The following is a 17385-nucleotide window of genomic DNA, read 5'->3' as shown; positions in this document are numbered from 1 at the left end:
TCACGTGTGGTTTTTTTGAATTTCCACAACACTGGTGCTGAACTGCTGCTGTCCGTTCAGCACCACGCAAACAGTCGTATTCGGACCGTTGTTCCTGTAGTGGGCATGCTGGCGTCATTTGGTCACACGTCTTGCTAATAATTCTGAACTTATGAATGTTTTATTAAATCACACTGTAACTAACATTCTTCTCTTGTAGACACATCTCCAACACTTCCTCCAACTACTACTCTGGTACAGACTTCTACAGGGTCTCCAACCACAATGTACGATTTTTTTCTTGTATTGTATTTATGGAAGATTTACATTTCCATTAAGGTCAATTATGTATTTATAACTTGTGGCTGTTTGTTTCTCTCTAGCGATGGATCAGCTGTGGTCAACGTCAGGATGGTGTTCCACAACTCCACTTCTGTTCCTAGCGAGGATGTCGTCCTGAGTGATTTCAAAGCCATGCTGAACTCCACACTCTCAAAATTCCCCAGCTCTGTAACAGTGCTGAACGTCACCTACGAACGTACGTTCTCCTTTCTTATCGAACCTGAACAATTCACTGATAGACAGATATACTGTAATGAATCCTGAGAGGGAAAGCATTAGGTTGTTGCATATCTCAGCATGTTAAGAAGCTGGATTTGGAGCACAGTATCAGCCATGAAACAGCAACCATCTAGCGGATCGGATTAAAAAATAACATGTTCAAAGCACAACAGTGGCAGCTTGTCGGTACTACGGTTTGAAGCCCAGACATTTTGATCAGTAACCCAGAGCCTTAACGCTGGAAGCACCAGTGTCCATTGCTAATGAAATCTGCAACTCCATCATACTAAAGCTCATTTGATTTATTCCACAGCGATTTCAAACACCTCCTTCGCAGTTCTCGTTACATTCAGCATCAGTAGCATCAGCATGCCGGAGGATCCTGCCTTGAGGAACGACACCTACACCCAAGTGAAGGTCCTCATCAATGACACTGTGAGTGACCATCACCATGTGTTAGCAGATTATCTTCCTCTGATTCACCTGGACACTTAATATTATACGTTTAATATCTTGATTGTTTTTCCAGGTAAACACAGTTCTAAATAATTCTGGTACGCAGCGTCCAGTGGAACTCACTACCTATAACTTCACGTAAGTTCCTGCAGAAGATTGCAGTTCTGACATTTACTCTGTGAAATTCCTATGGTGAAGTCATTTGGACCATGACATTATTGCTTTCTCTTCGTTATAGGAGTTCAGGGAATCAAGTTACTGGTCACATGGAATACAGTTTACAAAGCTTCCTCAGTCAGCCTGAGAACGGTAGGTTACACCACATTTTGATCACCTCGCTCTCCAGAACTATCTGTATTTCCTCTGTAGTGCCTCGCCACTGCCTCGAACTGAGCACAAGAATGCGGGACGGCGAAGTAGTGCTCACACAAGGGTTTATAGTGATTATTGTGTTGGGGTAAACGTGGGTGAGTGTGTGTGTGGTTGTGTGAGTAAGTGTGTGGGAGAGAGATAGTGGGGTGTGTGCTTGGCATCTTCGGCCTCGTGGGAAAAGAAAGGATGGCTGAGGGACCTGGAGGGGAGCAGTTTGAGGCAGAGGACAGACTTGGGTTTTGGTGGACGTCTTCGTCCTCGCTTACAGGTGCTTCTGCCTGTGAGGGAGAACAAAGAGATACGTTCATTTAGTGGAGTCAGAATCACGCTCCCTTCTGCAGGCACCACGGCCTCTTTTCATACACATCGATCTCCTCAAGGATAGTGAGGTGTCAGCCCGCTTGTGCACTGCTGGCATTACCGCCTCAATCACAGAGGAAACACCCCCTTCCAACCAGCTGCACGGAATTGGCGTCTAATTTTCTGGCACTTATAAGGACGCCTGAATCCTCCAGTCAGTGCCAGATTGTCTTTAGGCCTGCCCTGATCACTCTCCAGCGTATTCTCTGTTTTGTTTGTTTCTGACCTGACTATTCTGTCCTCCGGTTTCCGGCTCGGCTCGGCTCGCGCTTAACGCGCACCAGTTTCCGGCTCGGCTCTGCTCTGTTCGCGCTGTACGCGCTCCGGCTTCCGGCTCGGCTCAGCTTGCGCTGAACGCGCGTTTAGGTTTCCGGCTCGCGCTGAACGCGCCCCCACTTCCGGCTCGGCATCCTCGCCCTCCGCGTAGGATCGGCTCCCTGTATCGACTCCCTGTATCGACTCCCTGAATCGACTCCCTGAATCGACTCCCTGAATCGACTCCCTGAATCGACTCCCTGAATCGGCTTCCTGATTCGGCTCTGCACAGCTTTTCTCCCCTGCTCCTTTTGCATCTGCCTTGGATCCTATAACCTGAATTCTCTGACAGAACAATCTGGCCAACATGGATCCTGTGGATGTACCTGCCTCTAACGCCGATGTAGCAGCCTTGTCTTGCCGACAAGCGGCGCAGGAGCAACGAATCCAAAACCTCTCCACTGGCGTGCAGGAAATCATGGGATTTTTGCGCATACGTTTTGGTGACCGACTTACCACAGGTGCTTCGCCGCCGTCGTCACCTGCAGCCCCGGCCGGCCGGCCCCTGCTTGTCCTACCACCTCTTCGGCCATGCGTGAGCCTCAGCTCGCGCAACCAGCCCGGTTTTCGGGCGACCCGGACTCCTGCCGATCGTTTGTTATGCAGTGCGACCTGATTTTTAGCATGCAGCCCTCCCAATTCGGTACAGAGCGCTCCAAGGTGGCCTACGTCATTTCCCTCCTGTCAGGCCGGGCCCTAAGGTGGGCCACTGCGGAGTGGGTAAGTCAATCAGCCAACTGCAGATCGTTTGCCGCCTTTTCTGCCGAACTCCGGGAGGTCTTCGGCACATCTACGCCACGCCAAGATGCCGCCCGTTTCCTGGTCTCGGCTGCACAGGGGCATCGCTCTGTTGCAGAGTTCGCGGCTGACTTCCGGACCCAGGCCACTGACAGCGGATGGGATCGCATTGCGCTTTACGATACTTTTCTCCAGAGCCTCTCCTCTGCCGTTAAGGATGAACTTGCTGCTCGTGATCCGCCCCAGGATCTGGATTCACTGATCTCATTGGCTACACGCATCGATCGGCGTGGTTACCCTGCTCAGAACCTAGATCCTCACGGTCCTTAAACTGCAAGCTGTTCCCCACCTCGTGCCTCGGGTTCTGGCACCCGTTCTTTCTCTCCGCCGCCAGCCATGGAGATAGGACGCCACCACCTGACCCCCGCTGAGAAGGAAAAACGTCGGTCTCTAGGTCTATGCCTCTACTGCGGAGGTAAAGGGCACATGGCCGCCTCCTGCCCGGTAAAAGGCAAGGCTCGTCGGTAAAGGGGGGAGCACCCATGAGCCACTCCTTCCCTGCTCCCTCCAAACCCACTATCTCGGTCCACCTTCAGGTTGGCCCCGGAGGCACAGAATTGGCTGCCTTCGTCGACTCTGGGGCTGATGCCGAATTCATCGACCTCAAGCTTGCCCAGCAACTGCTGGTTCCCATGGAACCCCTACCCGAAGCTCTGCTGATCAGAGCCCTGGACGGCAGCCTTTTAGCCCGGGCCACCCACCGCACTAAGCCTCTACTCATGTCAGTGGGGGAACAACATCAGGAGTGGCTTTCCTTCCTGGTCATCTCCTCTCCCCAAGCCCCCGTTTTGCTCGGGTTCCCTTGGCTTCAGAAACACAATCTATGTGTTGATTGGATGACAGGGCGTATTCTGGATTGGGGTGTGCATTGCTTCGGCCACTGCCTTGCTCTCCCGCCACCCAAACCACTGCCGGCTGTCACTCCCGAGCACTCCGAGTTAGCATCGGTTCCTGCGATCTATCATGGCCTTGCGCGCGTGTTCAGTAAGGCCTTGGCTACCTCCCTGCCTCCCCACCGGCACTTTGACTGTGCCATCGAACTGCTTCCCGGAGCCAGTCCCCCTAGGGGGCGCCTGTATCAGTTGTCCGCCCCGGAGAGGACTGCCATGAACCAGTATATCCGGGAGTCCCTGGCGGCTGGTATTATCCGACCATCCTCCTCCCCGGCTGGGGCGGGTTTCTTCTTTGTTAAAAAGAAGGATAGGTCCCTACGCCCCTGCATTGACTACCGGGGTCTTAATGCTATCACTGTCCGGAACCGTTACCCCTTGCCGCTTATGGCCTCGGCGTTTGAGCTCCCGCATGGGGCCACGATCTTCACTAAGCTGGATCTAAGCAACGCGTACCACCTGGTGCGTATCAGGGAGGGGGATGATTGGAAGACCGCCTTCAACACCCCAGCCGGACATTACGTGTACCTCGTCATGCCGTTCGGCCTAACCAACGCCCCGGCCATCTTTCAGGCTCTAGTCAACGAGGTCCTCCGTGACATGCTCAATACGTTCGTGTTCGTCTACCTGGATGATATCTGATCTTCTCCCATTCCATGGACGAACACGTCCGGCAGGTGCTTCAGGTCTTGGAGAGACTTCTCAAGAATGGGCTCTACGTAAAACCCGAGAAATGTGAGTTCCACACCTCACATACCTCGTTCCTGGGATACCTGCTTTCAGCGGGGAATATCTGGATGGACCCTGCCAGGGTCCAGGCAATCCGGGACTGGCCGACCCCCACCTCCCGCCGCCAATTACAAAGGTTCCTGGGCTTCGCCAACTTTTATCGCTGCTCCGTGAAGGGCTATAGTTCGGTGGCGGCACCCCTCCACCTTCCGACGTCTTCCCTCCGCTCGTTCGTTTGGGGCCCCGAGGCTAAGGAGGCATTTCTGGGGCTTAAGCGGCAATTCACGAAGGCGCCTATCCTCATCTTTCCTGACCCGGCTCGGCAGTTCGTTGTTGAAGTCGACGCCTCCGTCGTAGGGGTAGGGGCGGTGCTCTCCCAGGTCTGCCCTGAGGATAACCGCCTGCATCCATGCGCCTTTTATTCCAGGCGCCTTAGCTCCTCGGAACGTAACTACCTGGTGGGTGAGAGGGAGCTCCTTGCCGTCAAACTGGCGTTGGAGGAATGGCGCCACTGGTTGGAGGGTGCGGACGTCCCCTTTCTGGTCTGGACGGATCATCGCAACCTTGAGTACCTCCAATCGGCTACGGACTCAACCCCAGACAGGCCAGATGGGGCCTTTTCTTTGGCCGCTTCCAGTTCTCTCTTTCGTACCGGCCTGGGAGCCGGAATGTCAAGCCTGATGCGCTCTCTAGAGTTCATGCCCAGGAGGAGGAGGAGGAGCCGTGCCCAGAGACCATCCTTGCCAAGTCTGTGTCGGTCCACAACCTTAGCCTTGCTTTGGAGGAGCGGGTCAGGGATGCCCGAGACAGGGGCCCTGTCCCCGAGGGTTGCCCCACTGGTCTCCTGTTTGTCCCCGAGGGGCTCCGCTCTGGAGTTCTTCAGTGGTGTCACAACTCCCTTTTCTTCTGTCACCCCAGTCAGCCTCGCACCTTGTCTCTGGTCAAGGCACGCTTCTGGTGGCCTTCCATGGTAAAGGACATTTTGTCGCAGCCTGCCCCGACTGTGCTCAACACAAGAACCCTCGTGGCCGCCCCCAAGGTCTTCCTCGGCCCCTTCCTATCCCGAAACGCCCGTGGTCGCACATCGCCATGGACTTTGTTACCGGGCTGCCCGTTTCCAATGGCAACACGGTCGTCATGACGGTCATTGATTGGTTTTCTAAGATGGGCCACTTCATCGCCTTACCCAAGCTGCCATCTGCCAAGGAAACCGCCAAGCTGGCCCTCCAGCACATATTTCGCCTCCATGGTTTTCCCAGAGACATCGTCTCGGACCACGGATCCCAATTCTCGGCGCTGTTTTGGAGGGAGTTCTGCCGCCTCCTGGGCGTCTCGACCAGCCTCTCATCTGGGTTTCACCCCCAGACGAACGGACAGACCGAGAGACTTAACCAGGATCTTGAAACTGGTCTCCGCCTCCTTTGCAGTCGGGAACCCTCCTCCTGGTCGGACAGACTTTTGTGGATCGAGTATGCCCATAACACTCTTCCCACTGCTGCCACGGGACTTGAGCCCTTCCAGGTGGTCCACGGTTTCCTGCCGCCTATTTTCTCCAACCAGGAACCCCGGTCCGCCGTTCCTTCTGCCGCCCTTTTCTTCCGACGCTGCCGTCGAGGCTGGAGGACGGCCCGAGCGGCCCTGCTCAAAAATGGCATAAGGCTTTGCCAGGGGGCCAACCGTAGGCGGCGCCTAGCCCCCCACTACCGTGCGGGCAACGTGTATGGCTCTGTACTCGGGACCTTCCCCTTAAGGCCACCTGTGGGAAGCTCACCCCGCGCTTCATCGGCCCCTTCCCCATTTCCAAGGTCGTCAATCCCGTGGCCCTCCGACTCAGGCTCCCCGGGGCGCTCCGGGTCCACCTGACCTTTCATGTGTCTAGCGTTCGACCCGTTCAGGCCTGCTCCCTGGTGCCCTCCGCCAGGCCCCCTCCGCCCGCCCGGGTCATTGGTGGGGGTCCTGCCTACACAGTGCGCCGCCTGCTCCGCTCCCGTCGTCGTGGTCGGGGCCTTCAGTACCTTGTGGATTGGGAGGGCTATGGTCCTGAGGAGCGCTCCTGGGTCCCCTCCCGCTTTGTCCTGGACCCTGACCTGATTGCTGGCGTTCATCGGGCCCACCCGGGCCAGCCTGTTGGGGCGTCCGGGGCCGCCCTGGATGAGGGGGTACTGTCAGCTCGCTTGTGCACTGCTGGCATTACCGCCTCAATCACCGAGGAAACACCCCCTCCCAACCAGCTGCACGGAATTGGCTTCTAATTTTCTGGCACTTATAAGGAGGCCTGAATCCTCCAGTCAGTGCCAGATTGTCTTTAGGCTTGCCCTGATCACTCTCCAGCGTATTCTCGGTTTTGTTTGTTTCTGACCTGACTATTCTGTACTCCGGTTTCCGGCTCGGCTCGGCTCGCGCAATTCCACAACACTGGTGCTGAACTGCTGCTGTCCGTTCAGCACCACGCAAACAGTCGTATTCGGACCGTTGTTCCTGTAGTGGGCATGCTGGCGTCATTTGGTCACACGTCTTGCTAATAATTCTGAACTTATGAATGTTTTATTAAATCACACTGTAACTAACATTCTTCTCTTGTAGACACATCTCCAACACTTCCTCCAACTACTACTCTGGTACAGACTTCTACAGGGTCTCCAACCACAATGTACGATTTATTTCTTGTATCGTATTTATGGAAGATTTACATTTCCATTAAGGTCAATTATGAATTAATAACTTGTGGCTGTTTCTTTCTCTCTAGCGATGGATCAGCTGTGGTCAACGTCAGGATGGTGTTCCACAACTCCACTTCTGTTCCTAGCGAGGATGTCGTCCTGAGTGATTTCAAAGCCATGCTGAACTCCACACTCTCAAAATTCCCCAACTCTGTAACAGTGCTGAACGTCACCTACGAACGTACGTTCTCCTTTCTTATCAAACCTGAACAATTCACTGATAGACAGATATACCGTAATGAATTCTGAGAGGGAAAGCATTAGGTTGTTGCATATCTCAGCATGTTAAGAAGCTGGATTTGGAGCACAGTATCAGCCATGATACAGCACCCATCTAGCAGATCGGGTTAAAAAATAACATGTTCAAAGCACAACAGTGGCAGCTTGTCGGTACTACGGTTTGAAGCCCAGACATTTTGATCAGTAACCCAGAGCCTTAACGCTGGAAGCACCAGTGTCCATTGCTAATAAAATCTGCAACTCCATCATACTGAAGCTCATTTGATTTATTCCACAGCGATTTCAAACACCTCCTTCGCAGTTCTCGTTACATTCAGCATCAGTAGCATCAGCATGCCGGAGGATCCTGCCCTGAGAAACGACACCTACACCCAAGTGAAGGTCCTCATCAATGACACTGTGAGTGACCATCACCATGTGTTAGCAGATTATCTTCCTCTGATTCACCTGGACACTTAATATTATACGTTTAATATCTTGATTGTTTTTCCAGGTAAACACAGTTCTAAATAATTCTGGTACGCAGCGTCCAGTGGAACTCACTACCTACAACTTCACGTAAGTTCCTGCAGAAGATTGCAGTTCTGACATTTACTCTGTGAAATTCCTATGGTGAAGTCATTTGGACCATGACATTATTGCTTTCTCTTCGTTATAGGAGTTCAGGGAATCAAGTTACTGGTCACATGGAATACAGTTTACAAAGCTTCCTCAGTCAGCCTGAGAACGGTAGGTTACACCACATTTTGATCACCTCGCTTTCCAGAACTATCTGTATTTCCTCTGTAGTGCCTCGCCACTGCCTCGAACTGAGCACAAGAATGCGGGACGGCGAAGTAGTGCTCACACAAGGGTTTATAGTAATTGTTGTGTTGGGGTGAACGTGGGTGAGTGTGTGTGTGGTTGTGTGAGTAAGTGTGTGGGAGAGAGATAGTGGGGTGTGTGCTCGGCATCTTCGGCCTCGTGGGAAAAGAAAGGATGGCTGAGGGACCTGGAGGGGAGCAGTTTGAGGCAGAGGACATACTTGGGTTTTGGTGGACGTCTTCGTCCTCGCTTACAGGTGCTTCTGCCTGTGAGGGGGAACAAAGAGATCCGTTCATTTAGTGGAGTCAGAATCACGCTCCCTTCTGCAGGCACCACGGCCTCTTTTCATACACATCGATCTCCTCAAGGATAGTGAGGAGCAGCTGTACTTTGTTCAGGCTCCAGCCATGTCTCATTACTCTGCCCTGCCCTTCTCACGTGTGGTTTTTTTAACATTCCACAACACTGGTGCTGAACTGCTGCTGTCCGTTAAGCACCACGCAAACAGTCGTATTCGGACCGTTGTTCCTGTAGTGGGCATGCTGGCGTCATTTGGTCACACGTCTTGCTAATAATTCTGAACTTATGAATGTTTTATTAAATCACACTGTAACTAACATTCTTCTCTTGTAGACACATCTCCAACACTTCCTCCAACTACTACTCTGGTACAGACTTCTACAGGGTCTCCAACCACAATGTACGATTTTTTTCTTGTATCGTATTTATGGAAGATTTGCATTTCCATTAAGGTCAATTATGAATTAATAACTTGTGGCTGTTTGTTTCTCTCTAGCGATGGATCAGCTGTGGTCAACGTCAGGATGGTCTTCAACAACTCCACTTCTGTTCCTAGCGAGGATGTCGTCCTGAGTGATTTCAAAGCCATGCTGAACTCCACAGTCTCAAAATTCCCCAGCTCTGTAACAGTGCTGAACGTCACCTACGAACGTACGTTCTCCTTTCTTATCGAACCTGAACAATTCACTGATAGACAGATATACCGTAATGAATCCTGAGAGGGAAAGCATTAGGTTGTTGCATATTTCAGCATGTCAAGAAGCTGGATTTTGAGCACAGTATCAGCCATGATACAGCACCCATCTAGCAGATCGGGTTAAAAAATAACATGTTCAAAGCACAACAGTGGCAGCTTGTCGGTACTACGGTTTGAAGCCCAGACATTTTGATCAGTAACCCAGAGCCTTAACGCTGGAAGCACCAGTGTCCATTGCTAATGAAATCTGCAACTCCATCATACTGAAGCCCATTTGATTTATTCCACAGCGATTTCAAACACCTCCTTCGCAGTTCTCGTTACATTGAGCATCAGTAGCATCAGCATGGCGGAGGATCCTGCCCTGAGGAACGACACCTACACCCAAGTGAAGGTCCTCATCAATGACACTGTGAGTGACCATCACCATGTGTTAGCAGATTATCTTCCTCTGATTCACCTGGACACTTAATATTATACGTTTAATATCTTGATTGTTTTTCCAGGTAAACACAGTTCTAAATAATTCTGGTATGCAGCGTCCAGTGGAACTCACTACCTACAACTTCATGTAAGTTCCTGCAGAAGATTGCAGTTCTGACATTTACTCTGTGAAATTCCTATGGTGAAGTCATTTGGACCATGACATTATTGCTTTCTCTTCGTTATAGGAGTTCAGGGAATCAAGTTACTGGTCACATGGAATACAGTTTACAAAGCTTCCTCAGTCAGCCTGAGAACGGTAGGTTACACCACATTTTGATCACCTCGCTTTCCAGAACTATCTGTATTTCCTCTGTAGTGCCTCGCCACTGCCTCGAACTGAACACAATAATGCAGGATGGCGAAGTAGTGCTCACACAAGGGTTTATAGTGATTATTGTGTTGGGGTGAACGTGGGTGAGTGTGTGTGTGGTTGTGTGAGTAAGTGTGTGGGAGAGAGATAGTGGGGTGTGTGCTCGGAATCTTCGGCCTCGTGGGAAAAGAAAGGATGGATGAGGGACCAGGAGGTGAGCAGTTTGAAGCAGAGGACAGACTTGGGTTTTGGTGGACGTCTTCGTCCTCGCTTACAGGTGCTTCTGCCTGTGAGGGAGAACAAAGAGATACGTTCATTTAGTGGAGTCAGAATCACGCTCCCTTCTGCAGGCACCACGGCCTCTTTTCATACACATCGATCTCCTCAAGGATAGTGAGGAGCAGCTGTACTTTGTTCAGGCTCCAGCCATGTCTCATTACTCTGCCCTGCCCTTCTCACGTGTGGTTTTTTTGAATTTCCACAACACTGGTGCTGAACTGCTGCTGTCCGTTCAGCATCACGCAAACAGTCGTATTCGGACCGTTGTTCCTGTAGTGGGCATGCTGGCGTCATTTGGTCACACGTCTTGCTAATAATTCTGAACTTATGAATGTTTTATTAAATCACACTGTAACTAACATTCTTCTCTTGTAGACACATCTCCAACACATCCTCCAACTACTACTCTGCTACAGATTTCCACAGGGTCTCCAACCACAATGTACGATTTATTTCTTGTATCGTATTTTTGGAAGATTTACATATCCATTAAGGTCAATTATGAATTTATACCTTGTGGCTGTTTGTTTCTCTCTAGCGATGGATCAGCTGTGGTCAACGTCAGGATGGTGTTCCACAACTCCACTTCTGTTCCTAGCGAGGATGTCGTCCTGAGTGATTTCAAAGCCATGCTGAACTCCACACTCTCAAAATTCCCCAGCTCTGTAACAGTGCTGAACGTCACCTACGAACGTACGTTCTCCTTTCTTATCGAACCTGAACAATTCACTGATAGACAAATATACTGTAATGAATCCTGAGAGGGAAATCATTAGGCTGTTGCATATCTCAGCATGTTAAGAAGCTGGATTTGGAGCACAGTATCAGCCATGATACAGCACCCATCTAGCAGATCGGGTTAAAAAATAACATGTTCAAAGCACAACAGTGGCAGCTTGTCGGTACTACGGTTTGAAGCCCAGACATTTTGATCAGTAACCCAAAGCCTTAACGCTGGAAGCACCAGTGTCCATTGCTAATGATATCTGCAACTCCATCATACTGAAGCTCATTTGATTTATTCCACAGCGATTTCAAACACCTCCTTCGCAGTTCTCGTTACATTCAGCATCAGTAGCATCAGCATGGCGGAGGATCCTGCCCTGAGGAACGACACCTACACCCAAGTGAAGGTCCTCATCAATGACACTGTGAGTGACCATCACCATGTGTTAGCAGATTATCTTCCTCTGATTCACCTGGACACTTAATATTATACGTTTAATATCTTGATTGTTTTTCCAGGTAAACACAGTTCTAAATAATTCTGGTATGCAGCGTCCAGTGGAACTCACTACCTACAACTTCATGTAAGTTCCTGCAGAAGATTGCAGTTCTGACATTTACTCTGTGAAATACCTATGGTGAAGTCATTTGGACCATGACATTATTGCTTTCTCTTCGTTATAGGAGTTCAGGGAATCAAGTTACTGGTCACTTGGAATACAGTTTACAAAGCTTCCTCAGTCAGCCTGAGAATGGTAGGTTACACCACATTTTGATCACCTCGCTCTCCAGAACTATCTGTATTTGCTCTGTAGTGCCTCCCCACTGCCTCGAACTGAACACAAGAATGCGGAACGGCGAAGTAGTGCTCACACAAGGGTTTATAGTGATTTTTGTGTTGGGGTGAACGTGGGTGAGTGTGTGTGTGGTTGTGTGAGTAAGTGTGTGGGAGAGAGATAGTGGGGTGTGTGCTCGGCATCTTCGGCCTCGTGGGAAAAGAAAGGATGGCTGAGGGACCTGGAGGGGAGCAGTTTGAGGCAGAGGACATACTTGGGTTTTGGTGGACGTCTTCGTCCTCGCTTACAGGTGCTTCTGCCTGTGAGGGGGAACAAAGAGATACGTTCATTTAGTGGAGTCAGAATCACGCTCCCTTCTGCAGGCACCACGGCCTCTTTTCATACACATCGATCTCCTCAAGGATAGTGAGGAGCAGCTGTACTTTGTTCAGGCTCCAGCCATGTCTCATTACTCTGCCCTGCCCTTCTCACGTGTGGTTTTTTTAACATTCCACAACACTGGTGCTGAACTGCTGCTGTCCGTTAAGCACCACGCAAACAGTCGTATTCGGACCGTTGTTCCTGTAGTGGGCATGCTGGCGTCATTTGGTCACACGTCTTGCTAATAATTCTGAACTTATGAATGTTTTATTAAATCACACTGTAACTAACATTCTTCTCTTGTAGACACATCTCCAACACTTCCTCCAACTACTACTCTGGTACAGACTTCTACAGGGTCTCCAACCACAATGTACGATTTTTTTCTTGTATCGTATTTATGGAAGATTTGCATTTCCATTAAGGTCAATTATGAATTAATAACTTGTGGCTGTTTGTTTCTCTCTAGCGATGGATCAGCTGTGGTCAACGTCAGGATGGTCTTCAACAACTCCACTTCTGTTCCTAGCGAGGATGTCGTCCTGAGTGATTTCAAAGCCATGCTGAACTCCACAGTCTCAAAATTCCCCAGCTCTGTAACAGTGCTGAACGTCACCTACGAACGTACGTTCTCCTTTCTTATCGAACCTGAACAATTCACTGATAGACAGATATACCGTAATGAATCCTGAGAGGGAAAGCATTAGGTTGTTGCATATTTCAGCATGTCAAGAAGCTGGATTTTGAGCACAGTATCAGCCATGATACAGCACCCATCTAGCAGATCGGGTTAAAAAATAACATGTTCAAAGCACAACAGTGGCAGCTTGTCGGTACTACGGTTTGAAGCCCAGACATTTTGATCAGTAACCCAGAGCCTTAACGCTGGAAGCACCAGTGTCCATTGCTAATGAAATCTGCAACTCCATCATACTGAAGCCCATTTGATTTATTCCACAGCGATTTCAAACACCTCCTTCGCAGTTCTCGTTACATTGAGCATCAGTAGCATCAGCATGGCGGAGGATCCTGCCCTGAGGAACGACACCTACACCCAAGTGAAGGTCCTCATCAATGACACTGTGAGTGACCATCACCATGTGTTAGCAGATTATCTTCCTCTGATTCACCTGGACACTTAATATTATACGTTTAATATCTTGATTGTTTTTCCAGGTAAACACAGTTCTAAATAATTCTGGTATGCAGCGTCCAGTGGAACTCACTACCTACAACTTCATGTAAGTTCCTGCAGAAGATTGCAGTTCTGACATTTACTCTGTGAAATTCCTATGGTGAAGTCATTTGGACCATGACATTATTGCTTTCTCTTCGTTATAGGAGTTCAGGGAATCAAGTTACTGGTCACATGGAATACAGTTTACAAAGCTTCCTCAGTCAGCCTGAGAACGGTAGGTTACACCACATTTTGATCACCTCGCTTTCCAGAACTATCTGTATTTCCTCTGTAGTGCCTCGCCACTGCCTCGAACTGAACACAATAATGCAGGATGGCGAAGTAGTGCTCACACAAGGGTTTATAGTGATTATTGTGTTGGGGTGAACGTGGGTGAGTGTGTGTGTGGTTGTGTGAGTAAGTGTGTGGGAGAGAGATAGTGGGGTGTGTGCTCGGAATCTTCGGCCTCGTGGGAAAAGAAAGGATGGATGAGGGACCAGGAGGTGAGCAGTTTGAAGCAGAGGACAGACTTGGGTTTTGGTGGACGTCTTCGTCCTCGCTTACAGGTGCTTCTGCCTGTGAGGGAGAACAAAGAGATACGTTCATTTAGTGGAGTCAGAATCACGCTCCCTTCTGCAGGCACCACGGCCTCTTTTCATACACATCGATCTCCTCAAGGATAGTGAGGAGCAGCTGTACTTTGTTCAGGCTCCAGCCATGTCTCATTACTCTGCCCTGCCCTTCTCACGTGTGGTTTTTTTGAATTTCCACAACACTGGTGCTGAACTGCTGCTGTCCGTTCAGCATCACGCAAACAGTCGTATTCGGACCGTTGTTCCTGTAGTGGGCATGCTGGCGTCATTTGGTCACACGTCTTGCTAATAATTCTGAACTTATGAATGTTTTATTAAATCACACTGTAACTAACATTCTTCTCTTGTAGACACATCTCCAACACATCCTCCAACTACTACTCTGCTACAGATTTCCACAGGGTCTCCAACCACAATGTACGATTTATTTCTTGTATCGTATTTTTGGAAGATTTACATTTCCATTAAGGTCAATTATGAATTTATACCTTGTGGCTGTTTGTTTCTCTCTAGCGATGGATCAGCTGTGGTCAACGTCAGGATGGTGTTCCACAACTCCACTTCTGTTCCTAGCGAGGATGTCGTCCTGAGTGATTTCAAAGCCATGCTGAACTCCACACTCTCAAAATTCCCCAGCTCTGTAACAGTGCTGAACGTCACCTACGAACGTACGTTCTCCTTTCTTATCGAACCTGAACAATTCACTGATAGACAAATATACTGTAATGAATCCTGAGAGGGAAATCATTAGGCTGTTGCATATCTCAGCATGTTAAGAAGCTGGATTTGGAGCACAGTATCAGCCATGATACAGCACCCATCTAGCAGATCGGGTTAAAAAATAACATGTTCAAAGCACAACAGTGGCAGCTTGTCGGTACTACGGTTTGAAGCCCAGACATTTTGATCAGTAACCCAAAGCCTTAACGCTGGAAGCACCAGTGTCCATTGCTAATGATATCTGCAACTCCATCATACTGAAGCTCATTTGATTTATTCCACAGCGATTTCAAACACCTCCTTCGCAGTTCTCGTTACATTCAGCATCAGTAGCATCAGCATGGCGGAGGATCCTGCCCTGAGGAACGACACCTACACCCAAGTGAAGGTCCTCATCAATGACACTGTGAGTGACCATCACCATGTGTTAGCAGATTATCTTCCTCTGATTCACCTGGACACTTAATATTATACGTTTAATATCTTGATTGTTTTTCCAGGTAAACACAGTTCTAAATAATTCTGGTATGCAGCGTCCAGTGGAACTCACTACCTACAACTTCATGTAAGTTCCTGCAGAAGATTGCAGTTCTGACATTTACTCTGTGAAATACCTATGGTGAAGTCATTTGGACCATGACATTATTGCTTTCTCTTCGTTATAGGAGTTCAGGGAATCAAGTTACTGGTCACTTGGAATACAGTTTACAAAGCTTCCTCAGTCAGCCTGAGAATGGTAGGTTACACCACATTTTGATCACCTCGCTCTCCAGAACTATCTGTATTTGCTCTGTAGTGCCTCCCCACTGCCTCGAACTGAACACAAGAATGCGGAACGGCGAAGTAGTGCTCACACAAGGGTTTATAGTGATTTTTGTGTTGGGGTGAACGTGGGTGAGTGTGTGTGTGGTTGTGTGAGTAAGTGTGTGGGAGAGAGATAGTGGGGTGTGTGCTCGGCATCTTCGGCCTCGTGGGAAAAGAAAGGATGGCTGAGGGACCTGGAGGGGAGCAGTTTGAGGCAGAGGACATACTTGGGTTTTGGTGGACGTCTTCGTCCTCGCTTACAGGTGCTTCTGCCTGTGAGGGGGAACAAAGAGATACGTTCATTTAGTGGAGTCAGAATCACGCTCCCTTCTGCAGGCACCACGGCCTCTTTTCATACACATCGATCTCCTCAAGGATAGTGAGGAGCAGCTGTACTTTGTTCAGGCTCCAGCCATGTCTCATTACTCTGCCCTGCCCTTCTCACGTGTGGTTTTTTTAACATTCCACAACACTGGTGCTGAACTGCTGCTGTCCGTTAAGCACCACGCAAACAGTCGTATTCGGACCGTTGTTCCTGTAGTGGGCATGCTGGCGTCATTTGGTCACACGTCTTGCTAATAATTCTGAACTTATGAATGTTTTATTAAATCACACTGTAACTAACATTCTTCTCTTGTAGACACATCTCCAACACTTCCTCCAACTACTACTCTGGTACAGACTTCTACAGGGTCTCCAACCACAATGTACGATTTTTTTCTTGTATCGTATTTATGGAAGATTTACATTTCCATTAAGGTCAATTATGAATTAATAACTTGTGGCTGTTTCTTTCTCTCTAGCGATGGATCAGCTGTGGTCAACGTCAGGATGGTCTTCAACAACTCCACTTCTGTTCCTAGCGAGGATGTCGTCCTGAGTGATTTCAAAGCCATGCTGAACTCCACAGTCTCAAAATTCCCCAGCTCTGTAACAGTGCTGAACGTCACCTACGAACGTACGTTCTCCTTTCTTATCGAACCTGAACAATTCACTGATAGACAGATATACCGTAATGAATCCTGAGAGGGAAAGCATTAGGTTGTTGCATATTTCAGCATGTCAAGAAGCTGGATTTGGAGCACAGTATCAGCCATGATACAGCACCCATCTAGCAGATCGGGTTAAAAAATAACATGTTCAAAGCACAACAGTGGCAGCTTGTCGGTACTACGGTTTGAAGCCCAGACATTTTGATCAGTAACCCAGAGCCTTAACGCTGGAAGCACCAGTGTCCATTGCTAATGAAATCTGCAACTCCATCATACTGAAGCCCATTTGATTTATTCCACAGCGATTTCAAACACCTCCTTCGCAGTTCTCGTTACATTCAGCATCAGTAGCATCAGCATGGCGGAGGATCCTGCCCTGAGGAACGACACCTACACCCAAGTGAAGGTCCTCATCAATGACACTGTGAGTGACCATCACCATGTGTTAGCAGATTATCTTCCTCTGATTCACCTGGACACTTAATATTATACGTTTAATATCTTGATTGTTTTTCCAGGTAAACACAGTTCTAAATAATTCTGGTATGCAGCGTCCAGTGGAACTCACTACCTACAACTTCACGTAAGTTCCTGCAGAAGATTGCAGTTCTGACATTTACTCTGTGAAATTCCTATGGTGAAGTCATTTGGACCATGACATTATTGCTTTCTCTTCGTTATAGGAGTTCAGGGAATCAAGTTACTGGTCACATGGAATACAGTTTACAAAGCTTCCTCAGTCAGCCTGAGAACGGTAGGTTACACCACATTTTGATCACCTCGCTCTCCAGAACTATCTGTATTTCCTCTGTAGTGCCTCGCCACTGCCTCGAACTGAGCACAAGAATGCGGGACGGCGAAGTAGTGCTCACACAAGGGTTTATAGTGATTATTGTGTTGGGGTAAACGTGGGTGAGTGT

At 49.0% G+C, this 17385-nt stretch overlaps 1 protein-coding gene and 1 long non-coding RNA gene across 2 annotated transcripts in view; both read left to right on the top strand.

Moving 5' to 3' along the window:
* Positions 1–17385, top strand: part of LOC310724653 (uncharacterized protein) — a 125536-nt gene that overhangs the window by 46398 nt on the left and 61753 nt on the right. Inside the window, exon 35 of the mRNA XM_083538894.1 lies at positions 7207–7361. Coding sequence (XP_083395020.1) covers positions 7207–7361 — 155 coding nt within the window. The remainder of the gene's footprint in view (positions 1–7206; positions 7362–17385) is intronic.
* On the top strand, positions 7704–8143 carry LOC310724700. Its single transcript, XR_014533154.1, has 3 exons — positions 7704–7819; positions 7914–7978; positions 8079–8143. It is a non-coding gene; the product is annotated as an uncharacterized lncRNA (long non-coding RNA).

This window comes from Silurus aristotelis (genome assembly GCF_946808225.1).
Source record: "Silurus aristotelis genome assembly, chromosome: 4".
In the NCBI taxonomy this organism is placed as follows: Eukaryota; Metazoa; Chordata; class Actinopteri; order Siluriformes; family Siluridae; genus Silurus; species Silurus aristotelis.
This window is presented reverse-complemented; position numbering and strand designations above follow the sequence as displayed.